This window comes from Corvus hawaiiensis, chromosome 19, assembly GCF_020740725.1.
Source record: "Corvus hawaiiensis isolate bCorHaw1 chromosome 19, bCorHaw1.pri.cur, whole genome shotgun sequence".
In the NCBI taxonomy this organism is placed as follows: Eukaryota; Metazoa; Chordata; class Aves; order Passeriformes; family Corvidae; genus Corvus; species Corvus hawaiiensis.
Window position 1 is genome coordinate 3,947,798 of NC_063231.1, and position 22,189 is coordinate 3,969,986.

The following is a 22,189-nucleotide window of genomic DNA, read 5'->3' on the forward strand; positions in this document are numbered from 1 at the left end:
TCCACTTGTTCCCAAATTTTCTGTAATCTAATATTTTTCTCCTTTATGCATGCAAATACCTAATTTGGGTGAGTCATAACAGCGACTGTTGATATGGGTATGAGTAATAAAGAAGCCCCGGTGTCTTTCCATGTAGAGCTTTCGATAGCATTTGTAACATGGTCTTGCTGGTGTCCCAAAAGGGACCAGGATAAGTGACAAAAGAAGGAATAACAGACGTCCGGCATGGCTTATACTCCCACTTCCCTTGCCTATGAAGTTGCAACCCATAGCAGGTGTATTTGTTTTTCTCGGTGGTGAGTACAGTGGCCAACCCGGTCTTGCCCTCTATTTCTTTGTCACTTCCTTTGTAGCTTTTAGGCAAATTTCTTTTGGCACCTTTTTTTAACTGTAGTATCTTATCGTATCTTAGGTATTTCCCATTCAACAGGCACTAGTAATTCCCATTGCAGAGCAAAGTTATTGCTTTTGTTGCTTATGATTTTGTCTGGATAGGCGGTCGATTTTGTGCTTGACACTCTTTACAACTAGGGTGTCGATGGTGTGAAATGCCAATTTCCCTACAGATTAATTACTTATATTTGACCTGGCTGGCATGCCCCGTGTTAGAATGATTCAAACAGGGTATATGATGTGGCACTGATGGAAGTTGTGATTCTCCCCCTTCTTAATACAAATCACAGGCTAGAATCAGAACATGAGAGTTCCCTGTTTGATACAGTCCCAACTCTTCCTGTTTGAAGTGAGAATATTCTTCTCCAAGATGTCCCAGAATTTGTCCAGGGGGCACTTGAAACCACTGATATAAATTTGGCTTTTACTTCTCAGTTAGGTGTGATTCTTTGCATATCTCTTGGATTATTTAGATTGTTTTAGTTCATTGCTACCTGGCCTCCGTTTAAGAATCAATTTGGTATCACCTGGTTTGGATATTACAGTCTATTCTTTAGGTTCTTTCATAGGTCCTTTGATTCTGCTGGCATGGATCCACCCTCGTTCTTTGGTCCAGATTGCGGCCTCAGTCATCAGCAGTACCTGAAAAGGACCCTCCCATTGTGGAGTCAAAGACTGTTCTTTCCATGTTTTTACTAGTACCCATTCTTCTGGATGGATATTATGAATTTTGAACTCCAAAGTTGTGGTTTGAGGGATCATTCCTTTCAGCCGCAAATTTTCAAGTGTTCTGGCAATTGTGGTGACATATTTTCTGACACTTATTTCTCCTACTTCATAAGTGGCTGTTTCATGTTGAGTGGTAAGGAAGGGTAATCTGAACATCATCTCATAAGGAGATACTCCCAGGTCTGACCTGGGCTGTGTTCGGACTCTCGACAGAGCCAAAGGTAAGCACTTTACTCATGACATTTGAGTTTCAATCATTAATTTTGTTAAAGTTTTTTTCAAAGTCTGGTTCATTCTTTCTACTCTGCTTGAACTTTGTGGGTGCCAGGGGGTATGTAATTCTCATTTTATCCCTAAGGCTTATTTGTTGTAAGACTTTGGATGTAATATGTGTTCCTCTATCTGAGTCTATTTTATTAACCATTCCATATCTGGGAATAATTTGTTCCAGAAGGGTTTTGCATATTATGTTAGCTGGAGCTCTAGTAGCAGGAACTGTTTCTACCCAATGAGTTAGATGGTCTACTATTACTAATAGGAACTTCCATCTCTGTGCTTGAGGAAGTTCAGTGAAATCTACTTGGATACTTTGGAATGGTCGCAGAGCTAACTTACGGCCTCCTAATGTTGTTTTTCTCATTATTTTCCTATTCATTTTATGGCAAGTTGTACAGTTCCCAGTTATTTGTTTTGCTACTTTAAACATTCTAATACACTCATAATTTCTCAGAAAATGATCACACAAAGCTTGAGTACCCCAATGAGTTTTTTGATGCATATCTTTTAATATTCTCTTAGTGAGTGGCTTATTAAGTAACTGTCTCCCATCAGGGAGTTTCCATTTTCCAGATTGATCTTGTTCTCTCCCTATCTTAAATAATTCCTTTTCTTCTTCTTTACTAAATTTGGGGATTTCCAATTCTCCCTTTTCTGGGGTCAGGATTAACATAATTAGTTTAGTCCCATTTTCTGCTGCATCTTTGGCTTCTTGGTCTGCTAGATTATTCTCTTTTATTTCTGGTGTCATCCCTTTTTGGTGTCTTTTGATATGCACTACGGCTATTTCTTCAGGCAATTTTAATGCCTCCAAAACTTCTGAAATCAGGCCTTCATGTATCAGTTCCTTCCCCTTTGAATTTAGTAAACTCCTTTTTTTCCAGATCTTTTCAAAGGTATGTATTACCCCAAAGGCATATGTTGAATCAGTATAGATGGTCTCCTTTTTGAGTGCTAAATGCTCTAGTGCTCTCTTTAGAGCATATAATTCACAAGATTGCGCCGACTAATTTGGAGGTAGTTTTCCTTTTTTGATGGTCTGCATATTTATCCTATCGACTAAGGCATATCCTGACATTCTTTTTCTTTGCAAGCATCTGGATGAACCTTTCACATATATTCTTTCCCCTTCTAAGAAGGCTTGTTCTGCTAGATCTTCTCGAACTTTTGTTTGGTATTGAATAATTTCTAAGCAATCATGTGCTAGGTCATCTTTTGGTTCTCTATACAGGAATTGGGCCGGATTGAGGCTTTTGCTTGTTTCTATAGTTAGATCATTACTGTCAATCAGAATTGCTTCATATTTTAATATCCTGGAGTCTGTTAACCATTTTTCAGCTTTTTGATTTAGCACATTTCGGACTGCATGGGGTGTGTATACAATCTGTTTACTTTCAAAGGTGAGCTTACGGCTCTCTTCTACCAAAATAGCAGTAGCTGCTATGGCTTGAATGCATACTGGCCAGCCACGGCTTACTGGGTCCAATAGTTTAGATAAATAAGCTATTGGTCTTCTCACCTCTCTCCATTCTTGGACTAATACACCATGAGCTACTCTATTTTTTGCATTCACATATAAATGAAAGGGTTTTTCTAGTGAGGGTAAGCTTAGGGCTGGTACTGAGGCTAGTTTCAACTTTAGTTTTTCTAATTTATTATCATCATCTTTGGTCCATTGTATATTGCCTCCCCCTGTTAATTTTTCATATAAAAATTTTACTGCTTGTGTATATCCTTCAATCCATAGTCTGCAATATCCCAGTAGCTCCAGCAGTCTCCTAACCTCCTTTTTTGAAGAGGGAGGAGGGAGGGATAAAATCCCTGTAATTCTTTCAGGACTTAGTTTTCGGCTACCTTTGCTTATCAGGTGGCCAAGATATTTTACTTCTGATTCTACAAACTGTAATTTCTTTTTTGATGCCCTTAGTCCCTTTTCCCCAAGAAAATTTAGAAGCTTTATAGTGGCTTCTTTAACTTTAATTTCATCTTCTCCTGATATTAGAATATCATCTACATATTGGATAATTTGTATTCCTGGGGGAGTGGGGAAGGTTTGTAATATTTCTCCTAAGGCTTGCCCAAATAAATTTGGGGCCTCACAATACCTCTTTGGCAGTTTAGTCTACCTCAGTTGGTTCTTTTTCTCTGTGTTTGGATCTTTCCATTCAAAGGCAAAAATATTTTGGCTTTCCTCTGCCAGTGGGCAGGCCCAAAAGGCATCTTTAAGATCCACCACACTAAACCACTGATGTTGAGGTGGAATTTTGCTTAAAAGAGTGTAGGGATTAGGAACCATAGGGTAGCAGGCCCATGTTCTTTTGTTTACTTTTCTTAAATCTTGCACTAATCTATAATTTCCATCAGATTTCTTTACTGGGAGAATAGGGGTATTATGAGGGGATTTACAAGGTTCTAGTGTCCCATCTTTTATTAATTCTTCTATTACTGGTTTTAAGCCTTTTCTCCTTTCTAAAGATACAGGGTACTGATGTACACGGATGGGACATTTTTCTTTTTCAATTGTGACCCTTATGGGGTCAATATCTAGTTCACCCCTATTCCCTTACCCAGCCCAAACCTCTTTGTTAATTTTTCTTTCATCTTCTTGGCTAAGTTTTAACACTTTGGCCGTCATTTTCCCTTCGTCTGGTATGACTCCAATCCCTAGCTGGATTTGTAAATCCTTTCCCAATAAATTGCTGCTAGCCCCAGGAACTAACAAAACATCTCCTATTTTTGTTTCCCCTTCAATAACCACATCTTTAATGACAGGGACCTTAAATCCTTCCCCCTTTGCTCCTGTTACTTTTACTATATTATTACTTACATCACACCCTTTTGGAATATTCATCACACAAGTCCTTTCTGCTCCAGTGTCAACTATAAATTCTAATACTTCTTCTTGGGGGCCTACTTTTAAAGTTATCAAAGGCTCCAGACGGTATTTATCCCCTAAAAAATAGAGCCCATGACTTCCCTATTTTTCTTCTGTGCGTGTCTTTTGAAATATTTTCAGATCCCTCCTCAGGTGGGGGCATTCTCTTTTATAATGCCCTTCTTCCTTGCAATAAAAACAGGCATCCCTGGGTTGTTCTTGGAATCTTGACTGTGCTGAGGTTTTATTTTTCTCCCTTCCACTATTTCTGAACCCTGAATGTTTAGGAGTGTTACTTGAGGCCTTTTGATTTAGATTTTTTTGGAAGGTACTCTCTCGCATAGTGCCTATCATGATCTTTGCTTCCACTTCGGCTTTTTCTTCATCTCTCCGGACATATATCTTTTGAGCTTCCCTTACTAGGTCTTGTAATGGTTTCTCGTACCAGTCTTCTATTTTTTCTAATTTTTTCCTAATATCTGGCCTGGCATGAGTGACAAAGTTAACTCTTAGCAGGGCTTGCCCTGCTAGGGACTCCGGGTCTATTCCAGAATATTGTTTCATATTCTTCCAGAGCTTCTCCAGCCACTCAGTCGGGGTTTCTTCTTTCCCTTGCTGCCCTTCAAAGGCCTTTCTGACATTTTGTCCTCGGGGTGCCCCCTCTTTTATTCCCTTGATTATCAAATTATGATAATCATTCATATCACAGCTTCATCATTTTGGTTCCAGTTAGGAGGTGTAATGGGCATTTTCTGATCCCTGGGTGGACCTTGTTGATTTTCTCTTTCCCAAATTTTTATTTCAGCAATTCTAATAATTTCTCTTTCTTCTTGGGAGAATATTATTTTCATTATTGATTGCATTTCTTCTCAAGTGAAAATGTTGGGACCTAAGAACGGGTCCAACTGTTCAGCTGTACCTATGGGGTCTTCTAATAATTCTTTAATTTCCTTTTTGAAAGTCCTAACCTCTGTAGAGGTTAGAGGGGCATTCACAAAGCTGGTTCCCCCTCCTCCCATAGGTACTTCTCTTAATGGTAATAAATGAATTTCTCGGCTTCCCTCTGTTTGTTTAGCAATGGAGGGATTGTTGGGCTGCCTCTGAGCCTTAATGGCACCTCTTGTATTCTGGTATGGTGCTCCTTCGTTAAGAAGAGGGTTTATTTGGGAAGAAAGCACCGAACTCCCCTGGGGAGGAGGGGCAGATTCAGAGTCTGGCGCTGAAGCCGAATATTCTGAGGTGCAGAGGGTGGGGGTGGGGTATGGCAGTGAAGCCAAATATTCCGGAGCGCAGGAGGTGGGGTCCGGTGCTGAAGCCGGGTTTCTCAAGGCAGGAGAGGTGGGGGCTGAAGCTGAGATGTGTGACGTTTCCCTTGATTCAATTGAGGGTGCTGGGATTCTCGAGATATATGGGAAGGGTGGGATCCCCGGCATGGGCGGGGGCAGGGCTCCCCCCCCGCTCCCTTGGGGCGGGAGGGCTGCCGGGGGAAAGGCCCCCGGTGTGGGCAGAGGGGGGGCTTCGGGGGGAAAGGCCCCCGGTGTGGGTGGAGGGGTGGCTGGCGAGGGAACCCCGGAGCCAGGGGGAGGGGGGCAGCCTCTGGTACTGGCGGCGGAGGAAATACTTCTAAAGGGTCCCAGCCTTTTTTCTCTTCTGTTTGCTTCTCTTCTGGGGTTTCTGATATTTTAAAGACTTTGGTTCCCAGAGGTTTTGTAATTCCTGTCCAGCAAGAAGCATATTCTCCCTCCTCAGGGTGAGATGGCTCTTTTGAATTTACAAATACATTTAGAGCCTGGCAAATCCATGCCTCATCAGACCCCATATTTTGGCCAGTACACATGATCAGAATTGATTTCTTTTTTTACCCACTCTTTCACGAAGAATTGAATCATTTTTACTTTATCTTTTCTTTTTGTAGAAGGATCAGTTTCTCAGTTTGCGAGTTTGACCCCGAGGGGACTGTCTTGGGGTATATCCTCTGGCACCCTTTTATAATTTGAACTTAATTTACTAGGTTGTTGTCTCATTTTTTCAGGAGTTTTCTATTCTAACTTACTCAAAATACCAATTTATCCCCCCCCCCCTCTTTGAAATACTAATTCATTCCTTTAAAACACCAATTTTCACTACTGTAAAATACTACCCACCCTTTCACAGTACAAAAAACAAAAAAAAATTTATTATAGCCCACCTTCCCCAAAAACAAAGTTAACTTCTAATTACACAGTTTTTCATTCACACATTCACTCTTTTTTAATATTTGTTCACTCATTCTTACTCACAACAGAATAATAAGGTACCTCTTTCAAGTCACTTGTTAGTATCTACGCATGGGTATGATATAATCCTTAGGATTCTGGGTGTTCTTGGATTTCCCTCAACTCAGCACTGCTAGCATCCAACCCCAAATTCTCTTGGGGTACCTTTAGACCCTGGGTGCTCTTGGAGTTTTCCTCAACCCAGCATATGGGGGGGGGTAGCTCCCACTTTGCAACCCCTTCCCTGGGACCCCGTCCCAGTCACCCCCGGGAGATTCTTTCACTCCTCTTATCTCTCGCTTCGTCTCCTCGCTGGCCGCTGTTCTCGCGAACAAGACGGAACCGCAGCACTCAGAGACTACCACACTCGTTTCGCAGATCTGGGGGCAACCAGTCTGCGTCTCATTCACACACACTCATCTTCCGTAACCACCCCCTTTTTCTTTGGACAATACTTACCAGTCCTGTTTCTTTTCCAGTGTCTGTGGGATTTTTGTCGAGAGCGCTCTCTTTCATTTGCTTTATTTTTGTGTCTTTCTTGTCCTCCGGGTGTTGCCCTGCTGCCACCAAACCGCACCAGAGGATGCTAAGCAAGGACCTTGCCAACGTGGGTGGGAGGCGCCTTACCCTCACTTTTTGAATCCTCCCACGCTTTTCAGAGGCGAGGTGTAGATCCGGGACGAGCCCCAATTGTGAAAAACGAGGTTCACTCTCCTGTGACAATTTGAAGGGTTTAATATAAAGACAATAAGAGACACATAAAATAAAGCAAAGAGGTAATGGCTGGGTGCCTTGGCACTCTACCAAGAGCACACCTGATGCTCGAGGTGAGTCCTTTTTATACCATTTTTGCTGTCTGTTCTCTATTAATATTCAAACTTTTCCCGGAGCTGTTCTGCATGGCCACTCCTTGGGTCCGCCTTTTTAGAGCATGCGTATTCTTCTGCCTTGCGGTTTTATTTCTTTTGATTCTTGGGGTTGGGCTCGCTAGGTAAGAGTCGATGGTAGGGTGGATCTCTTAATTTTCCAGACAGTCAGGGCTGATTGCAGCTTTGGGCCTCTTCGTCTCTCCGGGCAGAGCGGTGATAACGGCTCTCGGACTCTCCTGGCCGCCCGTTCTCCGGGCGGAGCAGCCTTTGGGCCCTTTTGTTCCCTGGACAAAGTGTTGATTACCAGCTTCTCGGGCCTCATCCTCTGTTCGCTTGGAGGTTATCTTACTTGGTCACACTTGCTAACATTCTTGCTAAAAAGAGAGAAAACTACATCCACACAGCAAAAAGCATTTCTAACATTATATAATATCTACCTTTATACTTTGTGAGAAGCCAATACTATAATATATGTTTATAACATCTGTGTGTAGAGAACTGAAAGGATTAACCTCTCTAAAAGCAATTATGCAAAGTCAGCTTTAATAAACGAATCGTTACTAGCCCGTATTTGATGTCTGGGGGTTTGTACGGGCAGTGCCGTAAGGACTCGTGGGTTCAGAATCCCGGGTGTTATACCGCTGTAAAGCAGCTCAGGGGCCGGCAGAGAGTGGTGCCGGCACCTCCCCAACCCCGCTGGGGGCGGGATAATCCCACTGGGAACACTCAGGTGCAATCTGCTCCATTTTCCTGGGGAAAAAAACTGATCTACAGCTTCGGGGCACTCAATGTGGTTACACAAAACATCTGTGTACTAACTCCCAAGTGTTTAACCAGGTTAAATATCGAATATAAGATACAACTTTTTAAAAGCCCCTTTAAAATCAAGGTACTGTTACTTAAAAATGCAACTCCTTTAATTGCTCTTTAGCATATGCAATTAATTTGGATTTTCTGTCTCTGTATATAGTAAATGCAGAACACTTGTTCAATAGTATTATCTCTATTTATTTTTTTCTGAATTACTTATTTCATATTTATCCAATATGTTAATAATAGAACACTGCACATTCTTCTTTAGATGCCTGACAGCTCAGTGGCTTAATAATTAACATTCTGGGGACTGAGACTTTGTTTTTATCCAAGAAAAATGTGTTCAGCCTATCCATCAGTGAGTCCTGTTGGCAGCATTGTATGTCCACAAGCAAAAATCTACAAAGATTAAATGACTGGGGTGAGTCACTCCTTTTTGTAAGAAAATGCAAACTATTTCTGAGGTTAGGATCACAGTCACCCATGAGGCTGTGTCTCTAGCTTCAAAAAAGTGGTAGGAGCTAAAAGGAAGAGAATTGTTATTGCTTCTGGTTTTTAGTTGGTTAGGTTTGGTTTTTGGGGGGGATTTTTTTTTTTGTGCATAGCCCAGTCAGATTTGAGAGCTTGTCCTCTTTATTTGTCAAATGCCTCATTGAGGACAAGGGCTGGAATCAATGTCTGGTGGCCTGTGTGTCAGTCTGCCAACTCCTCTGTGCTGAGAGCAACAATAATAGACCCCTGCTGACATCAACTGGCTTGGAATGCAGTTGTTGCTAATGCTATTTTATCTGTGGAGAGATGGCAAGATTGCAGTCTGACATCTCAGCAAACGTAACTGCCTCTGAAATTCTGATGGCAGCAGATGCTGCCTGGCTGATTGTTCCATTTGCTGTTCCCGAAGGTGCCAGGCTCTGGAAGGAGGGCAGGGACTTTGCAGTTCTGTAGTTCAGTAGCACGTCTGTTCGCTTTCCCCTGCAGGAAGGACAGTTTAAACTGTGGGAAAGTTAGAAATAGTTAAATCGTAGAAATCTATTTTTTCTTTTCCTGTGAATTAGATTGAAATATTCTCTTAAGCAAAACTGCTTCCTGCTGCTCTATCCAGAATGATTTAAATTGCACAGAAACACAGTGGTGTATCAGCAGCAAGAAGCAGCTGTAGTTCTACAGGAAAAGGAATTCACTACCCAACAATATTTCACAGATCTCTTCTGTTTCTAAATCTATTTTACAGCAGAGCAAACTGAGACACAAGAAAGTTATCCACAGACATTCAGAAAGTTGCTGGCAGAATTCACCTGGAGCCTGGGAATCCTGATGTCCGTCCCTGTAATTAACCCATGGCACTTCTGGTCACAGTTATCCTTTTGCTGAATATAGGATTGTTCCAGGAGTATTGAAGCTCCTTTGTGATAAGGTATGATGTAGATTTAAGTACAGGTCTAAACTTTGGAAAGTGTGTAAATTGGGGAAGAGGCACTGTTAGTCAAAACAGAAGTAATTAATGAAGGTTAATTGTGTCTAGTTATATTTGACCTATAGAGGAAAATGTCGTGACTTTCACTTAAAACTTAACAGGAAACACATTAACCCTTCGGCCTTCAGAGGGACATTAGGAAAAAAGGCTAAGAGGGAGTTAGGGGACCCCCTCCTTAGGCCAGGAGGGGTGCAGCCCCTGAAACTGGAAATTTCAGGGAAAACCATTCACAAGAACACTCCAGCTCCTAGTGTGCAAAGTTGTCCGTTGTGTTTGTAAAACAATTCCTTCTCACTGATCCAGGGAATGGCACTGACACGAGGCAGGCAGAAGCTCAGCCTGTGGACAGCTGAGGGAGAATTGATCTGTTGTGAGTGTCATAGCACTTCCTATGGATTAAGGCTCACTGGATTCCAGTCCTGTTTCTGACTGCAGAGCACTGTCTGTCTCAGACTGGCTCCAGGAAATGGACGCTCTTTCACAGAAGCCAGAAGATTTCGTGGAAGAACCATGGCCTCTTTCCAGGTTGCAGTTCACCCGCTGCCCTAGGGAGTGTCATTAGTGGGAGGGAAGTGAAGTTGGGATTTAAAGGGACGAGGAGGGGAGAGAAAAAATAAAGCAGGATGGAGAAAAATCCTGTTAATTCTTACCAAGTACATCTTGTTTGACCACATTAAAATGTTGTGCTGATCATTTAAATAAAATAATGGGCCAGCTTCAAAAGTAACGTGTAAATCATGTATCAGGAACAGTTTCAATTGACCGACACACTGAAAGCAAAATCAATGGCACTGACTTCAGTGTGGGGGAGTTTAGATCACACCTGAGCTCAACAAAAGAGGCAGTGTAATGAGGAATCATTCTCCTTTATTTCATCTCTTTCTCAATTTGCATTGCAATGTGAAATTAAAATTATGGAGTCATCTTTTGAAAGTCTGATTTATTTATAAATATATAAATCATCGGTCATACATATATATTTTTATATATATAAAAAATAGTGGAAAGCTGCCTAATTTTTTCTCTGTAACAGAGTGCTTTGTGTGCAGCTTCACGGGGTAAAATAGTTGTACCACCAGGAGTATTAATAATGTTCTGTGGGCATATGGAAGATTGGAGGTACAAAGTTATCAGAAAATCTTCAGTAATCTCCAAAGCACATTTCTACCATCCTAATCACTTCATTTTTACCCACTATATGAAACAGATGTAAAAATAACTCTTTCATCACTGGATTGCTACACATATTTGGGCTGCAGCGGCTCAATTCTGTTCAAAGCAATACTGTGAAATCGTGTGCAGACTGTGCTGTTAATCAGAAGCATCGATTTAATGTTACGTATCCATCTCTCCTCCCACCTCCAGCTCCCCTTCCCCATTCTGAACAGGAAACAGCACTTGGATGAAGCTCAGCACACTGATTTTCTGGATAGACTCTCTAGGAATGAGGAGGGACTTGAATTCTCTCCATATGTCATTTCCTTTCCCCTAATGGCTAAAAAAACCCCATTGCTGCAGTTCATATAACTTACCGAGAGAGAACATTACCAACATAGGGAAATAAGGGCAGGGGGATGGGACAGGCAGGACAGCCACATTCCACTTCTGAAGAACTGCTTTGCAAACTTGACTTGAATTGAGCAGAAATTTTTCTTCTGTGTACAAATGCTGTTTTATGTAGTTCCTTTAACTGAAGCTATTACCCCATCTGTACTTAAGTGTATATCAACACCTGCAGTCTGGGGCCAGACAGGGATTAGGAAAGGAAAATGTAAGCAGAGGGGGAGTGGTAACAACTCTGCAAGATGTAAACTAAGTCAGAAAGGAAAAACAGAGGGGATTGAGGGAGACTGACAATGGGGACCTAATAATTTTTAATAAACCAAATTTTAATAGCAAATGATCCTAGAAATTGCTTTAAAAAATCAGATTAGCCCACTCCTGCAGCTTTTGTCCAAAGTGTCTTTAAAAACTTTTCTGTTCAGTACAACCAAGAGCACATGCAGATATCCTACCCTGCTGCAGAACACAAAATTTGATCTGCTGTATTGCACAGCGGATTTGCAGCTGTCAACAGAATTCAGTGTGTTGTAGTTACAAACTGAAAAAAGCAACCCTGGAATAAACATGACATTAAAAAAACCAACAAAAAACATTTTAACTAAAGAGAAAGTTTACTTCCTCATAGCCAACCCACTGTGTATTAGACCCAAATTGGAACGTAATGTCTTTCTAGCAACATAATCCAAATGTTTGTTAAATCTGTAGCAACCAAACTGTGCAATGCTTTGCAGAACAAATGAGAGATGACATTTGCTAAAAAAACCCGAATTTTGAAGTCAGCAAATGGATGCATGTGCACAGAGGGGGTGGATGTGCCTGGGTGATTATATCTGACTGCAGAGCCAAGCCCTCCCATATTTGATTAGACACATTGCCTAATTAGACATGTTGCCCCTGAATTCTAATGCTAAAAAGAAAAGGAGAAAAACACCTTTCCTCCAGTTCTATTTTAAAGGGTTTCAAGAGTGGAATAAAGGAATGATTCAAGACACATGGTGACAGATTTTGCTTTAGGTTACTTTTAGCACTTCACTAGACCCACTAACCTACTTAAATATCTGTGCGCTTCTTATCTGGCATAAAACCTTGCTTTGTAACTTTGAAAATGAAATATTTTAAAGGTATTTTTAGAGATAACTTTGTCTTAAATCCTCTCAAATTGATTTCACAGTGGACTTGTGGGTGATTCTGTTAAAAGAAAGCACAAAGGAAGCCAGTACAGCCTGTGAATAGGTTAGGTATTTCTGCAGTTCAGAAAGTTTTAGGAATAAGATTTCTTCTAAAAAAGAGGGATTGTTGAGTTTATTGAACCTGCAAATGCTTTTGTGTCATGATTGAGCTTATTTATGGATATAGTTTTCATGTAGCATGTTTATAAATGCCTCCAGACTTCACGCAAGACAAAGCAGAGAGTTTCCAAAGCTGGACAGCCTGGGCTACTTTCAGCAATTCCCAGAACTGTGAGTAGATGTGGTTTGCACAATCTGAGACAGCTCATCTGACTCTTAGTGCCTGCTTCCCCATGGCAGAAAATAATCATCCCATGGGGTTAAGGCTTTGTGAGCTATTTTTGGGTTTGCACCTTGCAGATTCAGCTACCTGCAGGAGTACACAATATTGTTGTAATTTGATACATTTCCTGGAATTAATCTTGTCTCTTGAATGGAAAGCTTTGGAAGTAACTTGAGTGAGAGACATGGGAAAACTTCCACTTGCTTGAAGAAACAGAGGAAATCAGAACTACGAGGTGGGGGCTGTTTTAAGTGGCTTACACTGCCCCAAGATGCCCTCTCTGCCAACACAAGAGGAGTCTGCTGCCGGCCTCTTGCATCTGTAGCTGCATTTGTCTCTAACAGCCATCCCTGCAACAGGTTAGAATGGGATAAATTGCTCCTCTTAAACCTCATCATAACCCCTGACACGTGGAATTCTGTAAAGCTTGGAACATTAATCTCTGGATATTTGGATAAGTCATGATGGCCAGTGAGAAGAGGCTAATTATGCCTAAGTATTAAGGCTTATCAGACAATGTTGCAGGGCTTTTGGAGAGTCAGGAAAGCTTCTCTGCTTGCCATGGCTGCATGGATGGAAGGTGCATCATAGAACATTTGTTATTTCTTCCAAATCATTAAGCAGAAGTTGTGGTACAAGCTGGGTGTTAACTGGGCAGACCAAGGACTGATTTAACAAGGCAAACACCTGCCAGTGTATCGCTGCTGATCAACAGTGGCTAAGGCTTGAGTTTATAGCAGCAGGACTGAGTCAGCTTCTGGCATCCTTGGCAGTGGCACCCTGCTCTCAGCATCACCACTGTACTTAAAACCCAGAGATTTGCAATATAGGAGATTTTACAGCTCACCTTTTGCAGATGACAAAATCATTATTTCAAATTGATGCTGGGTCACAGTGAATAAGAAGATTGGAGAAGGTTTGATATTCCTTTAGTGGCTAAATAATGTGGCTTGGTTAAAACAGTGTTGTATATCAACTCTTTAAATACTTATTTGGGCTGAGATTCTTCCCCAAAACACTTCATTTGTCTGAGCTCTGTTCTACTGGGACAATACACACCCTGTCAAGTTGAATCAGACACTATCTGCAGGCAGATGTTGTAGCAGAGTAGTAAACTAAGTTCTTGATACGTCACAAAGAGGCAAATGTTTCCAACCTTCTTCTTTTCTAAGGTCTTCTAGGAAAATATTTTATATCAGCCAAGGAAATCAAAAGATGAGATTCTACAGTTGCTTCATTCACAACACGAGAAAGTTGCACTCAGCAGTTGCACAAGGGAACATGTGGTTCTTTAGGAAACCTCAGTAATTTCAGTTGGAGTATTTAGCATGTAGCGTTCAAAGCACTTGACAAAGCCAGTCATCCAAGAGTCAGGTAGAGAAATCGTATTATTGACAGTGTTCTATAGATAAATAAGTGGAAATAATGGAAGAATAAAGGAAATATTTTTCAGACAGAGACCTTTTGGAGGCTGATTTTGTACTTCAAGTCAGCAGCAGTCTCATCAATCTTGGATGTAAGAGAAGTCAGGGAATGTATTTTAAGCCTAAGATACATCACTGTGCTCAAAAACTGAAGCTTGGTTCTGCCCTGTGTGCTGGACTGTTAAAATGCTGTGCACCACCTGCCACTGGGTTCTGGGCTATGAGACACATCCTGCAGCAGAGAACAGTTATGACATGAGCTAGACAAGGGGCTGGGCTGACACATTGGTGTCACCTCCAGCCTTCAGCCCAGGCACCAGGACATGGTTTCTCACGACAGATTTACCCCTCTCAAAAAGTGGACTTCAGCCTCTGTCTAATAATAAATTGTGACACATCTATTTATTCCATGTTCAATGCCTGTCTCTAAAATCTCCCTTTTCTTCTTCTGCTAAAGTATTAGGATAGTGCTGTCCTGCAGGACAGGATGAGGAAATAATATGGCTAAAGAACTGCATGGAATATCTGTGCATCAGTTACTAATCTGTTCTGGATGGATGGACTTAAAATTGTCTTAGTGACTAACCACTGGAAAATCCTGTGATATGGAAGCTCGTGCATTTTTTTCATAGCCACAGCTGCAGTCATTTCAGAGACACATCATTTCCCTAAGACACATCCTGTCTCAGAGGGCCAAAGTGTCTCTGCTCCAAGCTGCTGTCCCCTTTTGCAGTAGCCAGCGCATGGGTGGAGATTTCCTTCCTAGTTTCTTCTCCTGGAAAGCTTCATCTCCAGCTCCAGCTTGAGAAATAGATTGAATCTTGACCTCTTGCATAAACATTGTCTCTGCATGCCAGAGGGAGCCTTAGTGAGAACCAGAGCCCCTGTCTAGACATGTTTCTTCATCCCAGAACTCTGATAGATTTGTCCTCCACTGCTAGGTTAACTAACTCTCTTTGTCTCTGAGCAGCAACAGTGACAGAGTAAAATCAGATATTTAAGCATGTGCATCTCAATGCTTTAATGTAGTTTGTTCTATTCATCAGTAACACAAACAATCCTTCAGTCTGACAATTTTTACAATCTGCAAAGAGAAAAAAGGGATCTTGTACAAAGTGAAATTTTCTGTTCCTCATCTTCATTCCTGAAATGCAGAAGCATTTTATACATAACTGCAGTAAGGTTTGCTGCTTTTGTACAGAAGAGCAGCAGGGAAGGTAACAGAAAGCCTTATGGAGGACAGAATTCCATTCAGAAACAGGACAAAAAATGTGATGGAAATGAAATGAATTCAGGAAGTACTTTAGCTACAGTAAGAAGTTATGATTGGCTTAGGGAAGGTTTAGAAGAAAAACCTGTGCCAAAGAGGGAGACCAGGAGAACAATGCCCTTTGCAAGCAAAGGTGTTGATGAATGCTTTGAAAGGGAATGAGTTATCAGGCAAATTAACACAGAGGCAGACAAATCTGCTGGTAGAAACAGTCATCATTCTTCACAATTTCATTTTTCTATTTTTTTTTGGCCACATTAACAAAGTTTTACCAAAAAAAGAAAAAAATTACAGATGTGATAAGAAAGGGAACAGACTTTCATAAATATTTCAAATGTATCTCTTTCTAGATAAAATTGAACCTGATAAATTTAAAAAATTTTGGGGTTGTCTAGGTGTAATCTGCTATAATACTTTATTTCTCAGAACTACACCATTAGGTGGCAAAATAGGCATTTAGCATTATCAGTTGCACATACAGTGGAAATACATCATAAAGAAAGAGGAAATGGAGGTGTAATTCTCTAGTGATCAACTCATCTTTAACTCCATGATCTCTTGGGGTGGTGTCTATAATTCAACCATGTCAGGCTCTGGGAAATTTAGTAAATGATGACTAGTAAAAATAAACACAGTCCGGATAATTTTAACTATATTTATTTTTTAAAATTGTCTCAGGAAAATAAGTTTAACCTTTTAATTTACTCACAAAAACTTAATAATAGGGGCAGCTCTCTTGCTTTCTTGATATCATTACAGAAGCTGGGGGAGAATGTGATATAATACCAGCCAGCTCTCATTACTGCTGAAGGAATGTGCTGTGATTAAACCTATATACAGAAAGAAATGGAATGTAATTCTTAAATGTTGATTTGTTTTGAACACATTCCACATGCCGAGGAATGAGTTTCCAGTATATTCTTCCATTTCTAAAGATGGGGAGGACCTCACCTCTAAAAAATTACAAAAGAACTACAACCATCCTCTTCTGAAAATGAACACTACTTGGTTAAAGATGTTTCTACACATTTCCCAGTGTCCAAAACCACTAAATCCTTTGAGAACCATCTGTGAAAGCAAAACCTTTTCTTTCTTCCTCTTGGTAAATTCAAGAAATCAAAGCCCTTTTTTGTGCAGCTGTGGAACGGAAGAAATTTTAGTATTTCTAAATACTTCTTCAAAAGTTTCACTCATACCAATATCACTATTATAGCATAATGATACCAACTATTATATTATTTTCTCCTTATGGATTCTTCAACAGCCCTGTTGGTGTCCTAAAGTTACTTGACCTTGCCCTTTCTCTATACATTTCCTCCAGTCCTTTAGAGGGTGGCTCAGCTGTGAAGCTCTGGCTGAAGAAGGCTGGATGGAATTCCCAAGTCCAGCAGCAAGGCTATCATCCAAAATGATCTGCAGGGTGATGCAAGGCACTCCCGTCCCTCCAGATCCCAGTGAGCTACCTCATCTTGAAAGGATGTGTTGTTCAGTGATATCAGCCTGCAGTGGAACATGGGGCTCTTGTTAGCAGCACTGATCATATTTGCTTGTCCCTCTCACAGGATCAGCCCTGCACAGAATGAAGCCTCCTGAAACGGAACTGCATAAAGACACAATTAACTGCAAACTCTTGGCTTCTGAAACTGAAAGCAGGATCAGCGAGACATTGGTTCTGTTAATCTGAGAATATTTTGAGAACTTGGGGGACAATGCTGGCTCAAGAACCTCCAGATCATAACATTCCAGTGGGACTCCTTGGTTGGGAAAGTAGCACTTTCAACCATCAGGGACTGTCAGCATCTTTGGTCTCCTACACTGCTGCAGCTCCTGGTGCTCTGCCAGGCTTCCCTTCATCTGCTCACTGCAGATCTTGCACTGGTCCCTCATGGAGCTGCTCAGCTTAAATCCTGCCTGGCAGTTCTACTCAGTGGAGGGGAACAGGGAGTGAAAATCCTCATTTCCCAACAGAGGTAGGAGATAGGATGGGACACAAACACCTGTGGAACATCCAAGGCACACCCATTGACACAAAGAGAGAAGAGAAGGAGAGCAGCTGGCATTCTGGTGCCTCTGTGTGTCCAAGAACAGCCTGGCCCAGCTTGTTCTCCCCACATTAGTCACGAGAGGACCTGGGCCTGACCTAGCTGGGACACAGCTCTGCCTGCCAGACTGATGGGAGCTGGAGCCCCTCTTCTCCCACCCTGTTAAATAGACACCTACTCCATAGGAGTCACTGATGTGTTTTGGATGTATTTGTAAAAACCCTCAAGTCATGTTGGTTGTTTAAAAATAAATAAATAAAATAAAATATGGCACATATTAAAGAAAAATGCACAGCAGTAGCAGCCATCCGGCAGACTACACTTTATATGGTCACCCAAATACACACACTGGCAGTTAATGCTCTAACACTTGCAATATATCACAGTATTTTCACTGAAAGCTTAGCAGCGTGTCCAAAAATCTTAGAAAAATTTACAGTTCAGCAAGTTGCTTTCTGAAAAGCGGTTTGAAACCAAGTATGCTTCATGACCTTTAAAAACTACTTTTAATGAAAGCATTAAAATGTTCATATAACTACTGAACAATGAAATACTGTATTTAATCCCAATGGGTTTTTTTAAAATATTGGCATTTCAATTAATGTCTGACACACTAGTTATCCATTAGAAAAAGATCATGTAGAAAGAATTCTCTGTTTAATATAACATTAAATACTTTTGTCAAATTATATCACAATTATTGAATGTTGCATCCAAAGCGCACTGCAAGACCCCAGAAATGAGTAATCATCGTGTTAGGAAAAATCTAGAAATAAGTATGTGAAAAGTAGTTTTATATTTTTGTTTTTCTGTTCAGTTTAGCAGTGGCCAGGTAATGTTGCAATATTTGCAAACCATCAGCCATTTGCTTTATATACTTGGTTTGAGAAAAGGATAATGACCTGGCTATGTGAATTTGTAACAGATTGGAACTTTAATAGCATGACCTTCAATTACAAATGCTGATTTTTCTTTTTTTTTTTTTTTTAATGCAGGAATCAGGATTTAATCCAGGAACCTGGAATGTCTTTGAGGTGTGTGCAAATTTACATAACCATTACAAAGTAACTTTTTTACTCTTTCAGTGCAATAAAAAGCCATAAAATCTGTAGATACATTGTGCCCATGTTTTGCAGTAAATGCAGTTTAGATTTTAATTGTTTCAAATTTTCTTTTGAACTAGTGGCAAAGCATTGAATCAATGCTTTCTCTTGTGCTCTGCCTGCTGTGAAGGAGGTTGGTGTTTAACATTTGCTATTTTTGTGTTAAACAGCTGATGGCACAGGGAACAGGCGCAGCCCTGGCCAAGGAATGGATCCCAGGTCCTGATCCCAGGACTCCTCTGCTCCCTGTTGAAGAGACATTGGAACAGCAGTGAAGCACTGCAGGAAGCACTGGAAATCTCCACCTGGAAGAACCTGGCACTTAAAGACACTTTGGGAGGAAAGAGAAGTAAGTCCCCACATACAGTGTGGGAGAGGTCACATTTTATGGAAGGAAAGTTTTGAGAACCACATTGCACTTCCAAGGCCTTCAGCGGAAAAAAAATCAGTTCCATGCCCCAGGTTTGAATTAACAGGGCCCAAGCTCTGAGCTCTGTCAGGATGGGACCACTCCAGACATGGTTACAGCTCAGCTCTGTGCAACTGCAGAGAGAGAACCTCCTGGGCTGTGTAAAAGCCACATGATGAACTCTGTGAAGCACAGGTCATCTTCTCATCCCGTGCTGGGGTTCTGATCCATAGCTGGATTCTCATCTCTGACTACCCACATGATAATACTTCACAGGTAACCTCAGCAGGAAGAAGCCAGAGCAGTGACATGACCAAACGAGCAGAGTATTAGTAAGGTTGTTAGTAAGAGTAGGTGTGTGATGTATTAGTTCAGACTTCTAAGGTAACCTTGACTCTGGCAACCTTTGTATCTTTTCCCACCCTTGACGCCCCTCTGGCCCTTCAGGAAGCTGTCCGTGACTTTGATGGAGCTCCCCTCATGGGAAGTGTGTTGCAGAGCTGGGAGAACTCTGGAAAGAGTCCCCTTTCCTGCAGGGTGGGAGTTAAATTTGGCCACATGGCATGGATGCAAGGCATATTATTATTATTATTATTATTAATTATTATTCTTATTATTCTGAGAATGGCCGTTCACAGAACCCAGCTGCTGATTCCTACACAGTGCAGATAAGAAGTAATTGGTCCAAAGTTTAACAGTTTCCAGGGCTGGTCTGTCACACCCTGTCCATGGGGAATACTGCCCTGGATCAGCAGCACTCCTGCGTGGGTCCGCATGTCAGCCTGGCTCCGAATTCTCCTACCGTGTCTTTTCCCATTTGCACCCTTGATTTTCCTGTCCCAACTCCCCACACAATTTCTCTGTCATCCTCTCCTCTCCACCTTGGCCATTCACCCACATTCTTCGCGATCCCAGCTCTCCAAGGACATGGTCATTCCCCCTCATCCTTCCCGATCCCCAGCTCTCCCAGGACACGGCCATTCCCCCATCCTTCCCGATCCCCAGCTCTCCCAGGACACGGCCATTCCCCCATCCTTCCCGATCCCCAGCTCTCCCAGGACACGGCCATTCCCCCATCCTTCCCGATCCCCAGCTCTTCCAGGACACGGCCATTCCCCCCGTCCTCCCCAGCCAGGAGCACCCCAGCCGCCGCCGCCACCTGACGCCGCCCCCCCCCCCCCAGCCTCCCGGGCCGACCCGAGGCGGGGCGCGGGGGGCGGCCAGGGCCTCCCCGGGGCAGGAGGGAGGGAGGGACGGAGGGAGAGGAGTCGAGCTGAGCCCGCCGCCAGTCCATCGATCTGTGCGGCTCCGTCCCCGCTTTGTTGTGCTCGGGCCCGGGGGCGGGGAAGCGGAGGGAAGCGGAGGGAAGCGGGGAAGGCTCCGCTCCTCCTCCGCGGCCCCGGCCCCGCTCATGGCGACGCTGGGCACATCCGGGCCTCTCCTCCTTCTCCTCCGGCGGCCACCGCTGCCCTGAGTGCCCGGCCCGGCTCCATTCGCGCCTCCCCCGAGCCCTTGGCGGAGCAGCGGCGGAGGAGCCCCGGCCTGGGCCATGTCCAACCCGGGGGCACGGCGGAACGGGCCCGTCAAGCTGCGGCTGACAGGTGAGGCTGGGCCGGGGGCGCGGGGCCAGCCCGGGCGGGGGGCGGGAGCGGCTCCTCCGGGTGTAGTTGAGGTTGAACCTGGGGCCGGAGCGGCACCTTAGGCCTCGCAGGGAAGGGGAGGGCGAGGTTTCCCTCCCCTTGGTTCCCCTCGGTCCCAGGCTCGGCATGTCCGGGCTCCGCCGCCCGGCCGGCCCGGGCCCCGCAGCCGCCTGGGCGAACTTTAGCCACCGCACCCCAACTTTGCTGTTTATTTGCCCTTCGTTTTCTCGGTATAAACTCGAAAGAAGCTGTCCCACTCTTTGTTTTGAGCTCTTTGTTTATTGTTGGTTTTTTTTGTTGGGGTTTTAAAGCGATTTGTTCAACTAAGACTGTTGGCACTGGAGAGGCTCCCCAGGGCAGTGGTCACAGCCCCAAGGCTGCCAGAGCTCAGGGAGTCTTTGGACAACACTCTTAGGGACAGGGAGAGATTTCGGGGTGTCCTGTGCAGGGCCAGGAGCTGGACTCGATGATCCTGGTGGGTCCCTTACAACTCAGCATATTCCATGATTCTATGGTTGTTCACAGTTCTTGGGTGATGTGCCTTGTTTTGCCCTCCTCCAGAAGACCACTTGACCTCTGATATTTTAAAATACCATAAAAACGGTTCACCTGCATGCTGGGAAGGAAAACAATCTGGTCTTAAATACTTTAAACGATGCTCTTTTCCTATAAAATCTCAGGTAAATAGGTTTAGAGGAAAAAATATTGGAAGTTCTGCTAGAGCTTTCTTTAAAAAAATACAGGACACTTGGAACTAACTCTTTTCTTCAAAGTATTAAGTCCTCCAGCACATAAATGATACTGTGTGTCCTGAAGCATCGGTACAGGAAGGTAAGCGATTAGAAAAGAATAGCTTTACACTGTAAATACTCATCTCTACATATAGTGTATCTAACCAGCTTGCAAAAGAAATGTTTTTAAAAATGTTAAATGAGTTGTTATATTTACTTTAGGTGTATGAGAAATATCTCCAGTTTAATGGCTAATAAAGAGAGGTGTTTTTATACTGATTTATCTAAGTATGTTATTTTTACAGGAAAAGTAAAATGTATCTGCTTATGTTTTACTTTGGAAATACTCTGACTAGATTTGTAATTTAGTTTTCATGGAGATTTGTGAATGTCTCTATATTACACTTGGAAATAAAACTCTTAAAATGAGCATAGCTGGGACTGTTGCATGGAACAGTGCCGCCTTGTTTTTACAGTGTTTTGTAGCTTTCTCCTCAGGTTATTGCTGTGTTCATGCAGTGCTTTAAACCTTTCTTTCCCTGAGCAATGAGTGCTCAGACTTGCTTATCTTTGAAACATTAAAAATGGTCTGTAGTCTTATTTAAAAGCACGGAAAATACTGTCTAGGGAGTTGACTTTCTCACCTCTGTGTTTTGTGTTCAAATTTGTTTCATATTTTATTTTTATTGAGGATTAAGCATGTAATGAAACTGTGCCTGTGACAATATTGGTGTGTCGAGGGGAGTGTGATTGTGACCAGAACCAGGCTGTGGTTTTACACACTGTGGTCAGCCAGGTACAACCCTAAGGA

At 42.5% G+C, this 22,189-nt stretch overlaps 1 protein-coding gene and 1 long non-coding RNA gene across 2 annotated transcripts in view; both read left to right on the top strand.

Annotated features, from left to right (window-relative positions):
* The first annotated feature begins 8,484 nt into the window (after positions 1-8,484).
* LOC125336033 lies at positions 8,485-17,176 on the top strand. Its single transcript, XR_007207632.1, has 3 exons — positions 8,485-8,631; positions 9,442-9,624; positions 17,016-17,176. It is a non-coding gene; the product is annotated as an uncharacterized LOC125336033 (long non-coding RNA).
* Positions 17,177-20,224: 3,048 nt separating this feature from the next.
* SMURF2 (SMAD specific E3 ubiquitin protein ligase 2) overlaps positions 20,225-22,189 on the top strand; it is a 60,105-nt gene continuing 58,140 nt past the window's right edge. Inside the window, exon 1 of the mRNA XM_048324111.1 lies at positions 20,225-20,608. Within this exon, the coding sequence (XP_048180068.1) occupies positions 20,557-20,608 (52 nt within the window). The 5' untranslated portion in view covers positions 20,225-20,556. The remainder of the gene's footprint in view (positions 20,609-22,189) is intronic.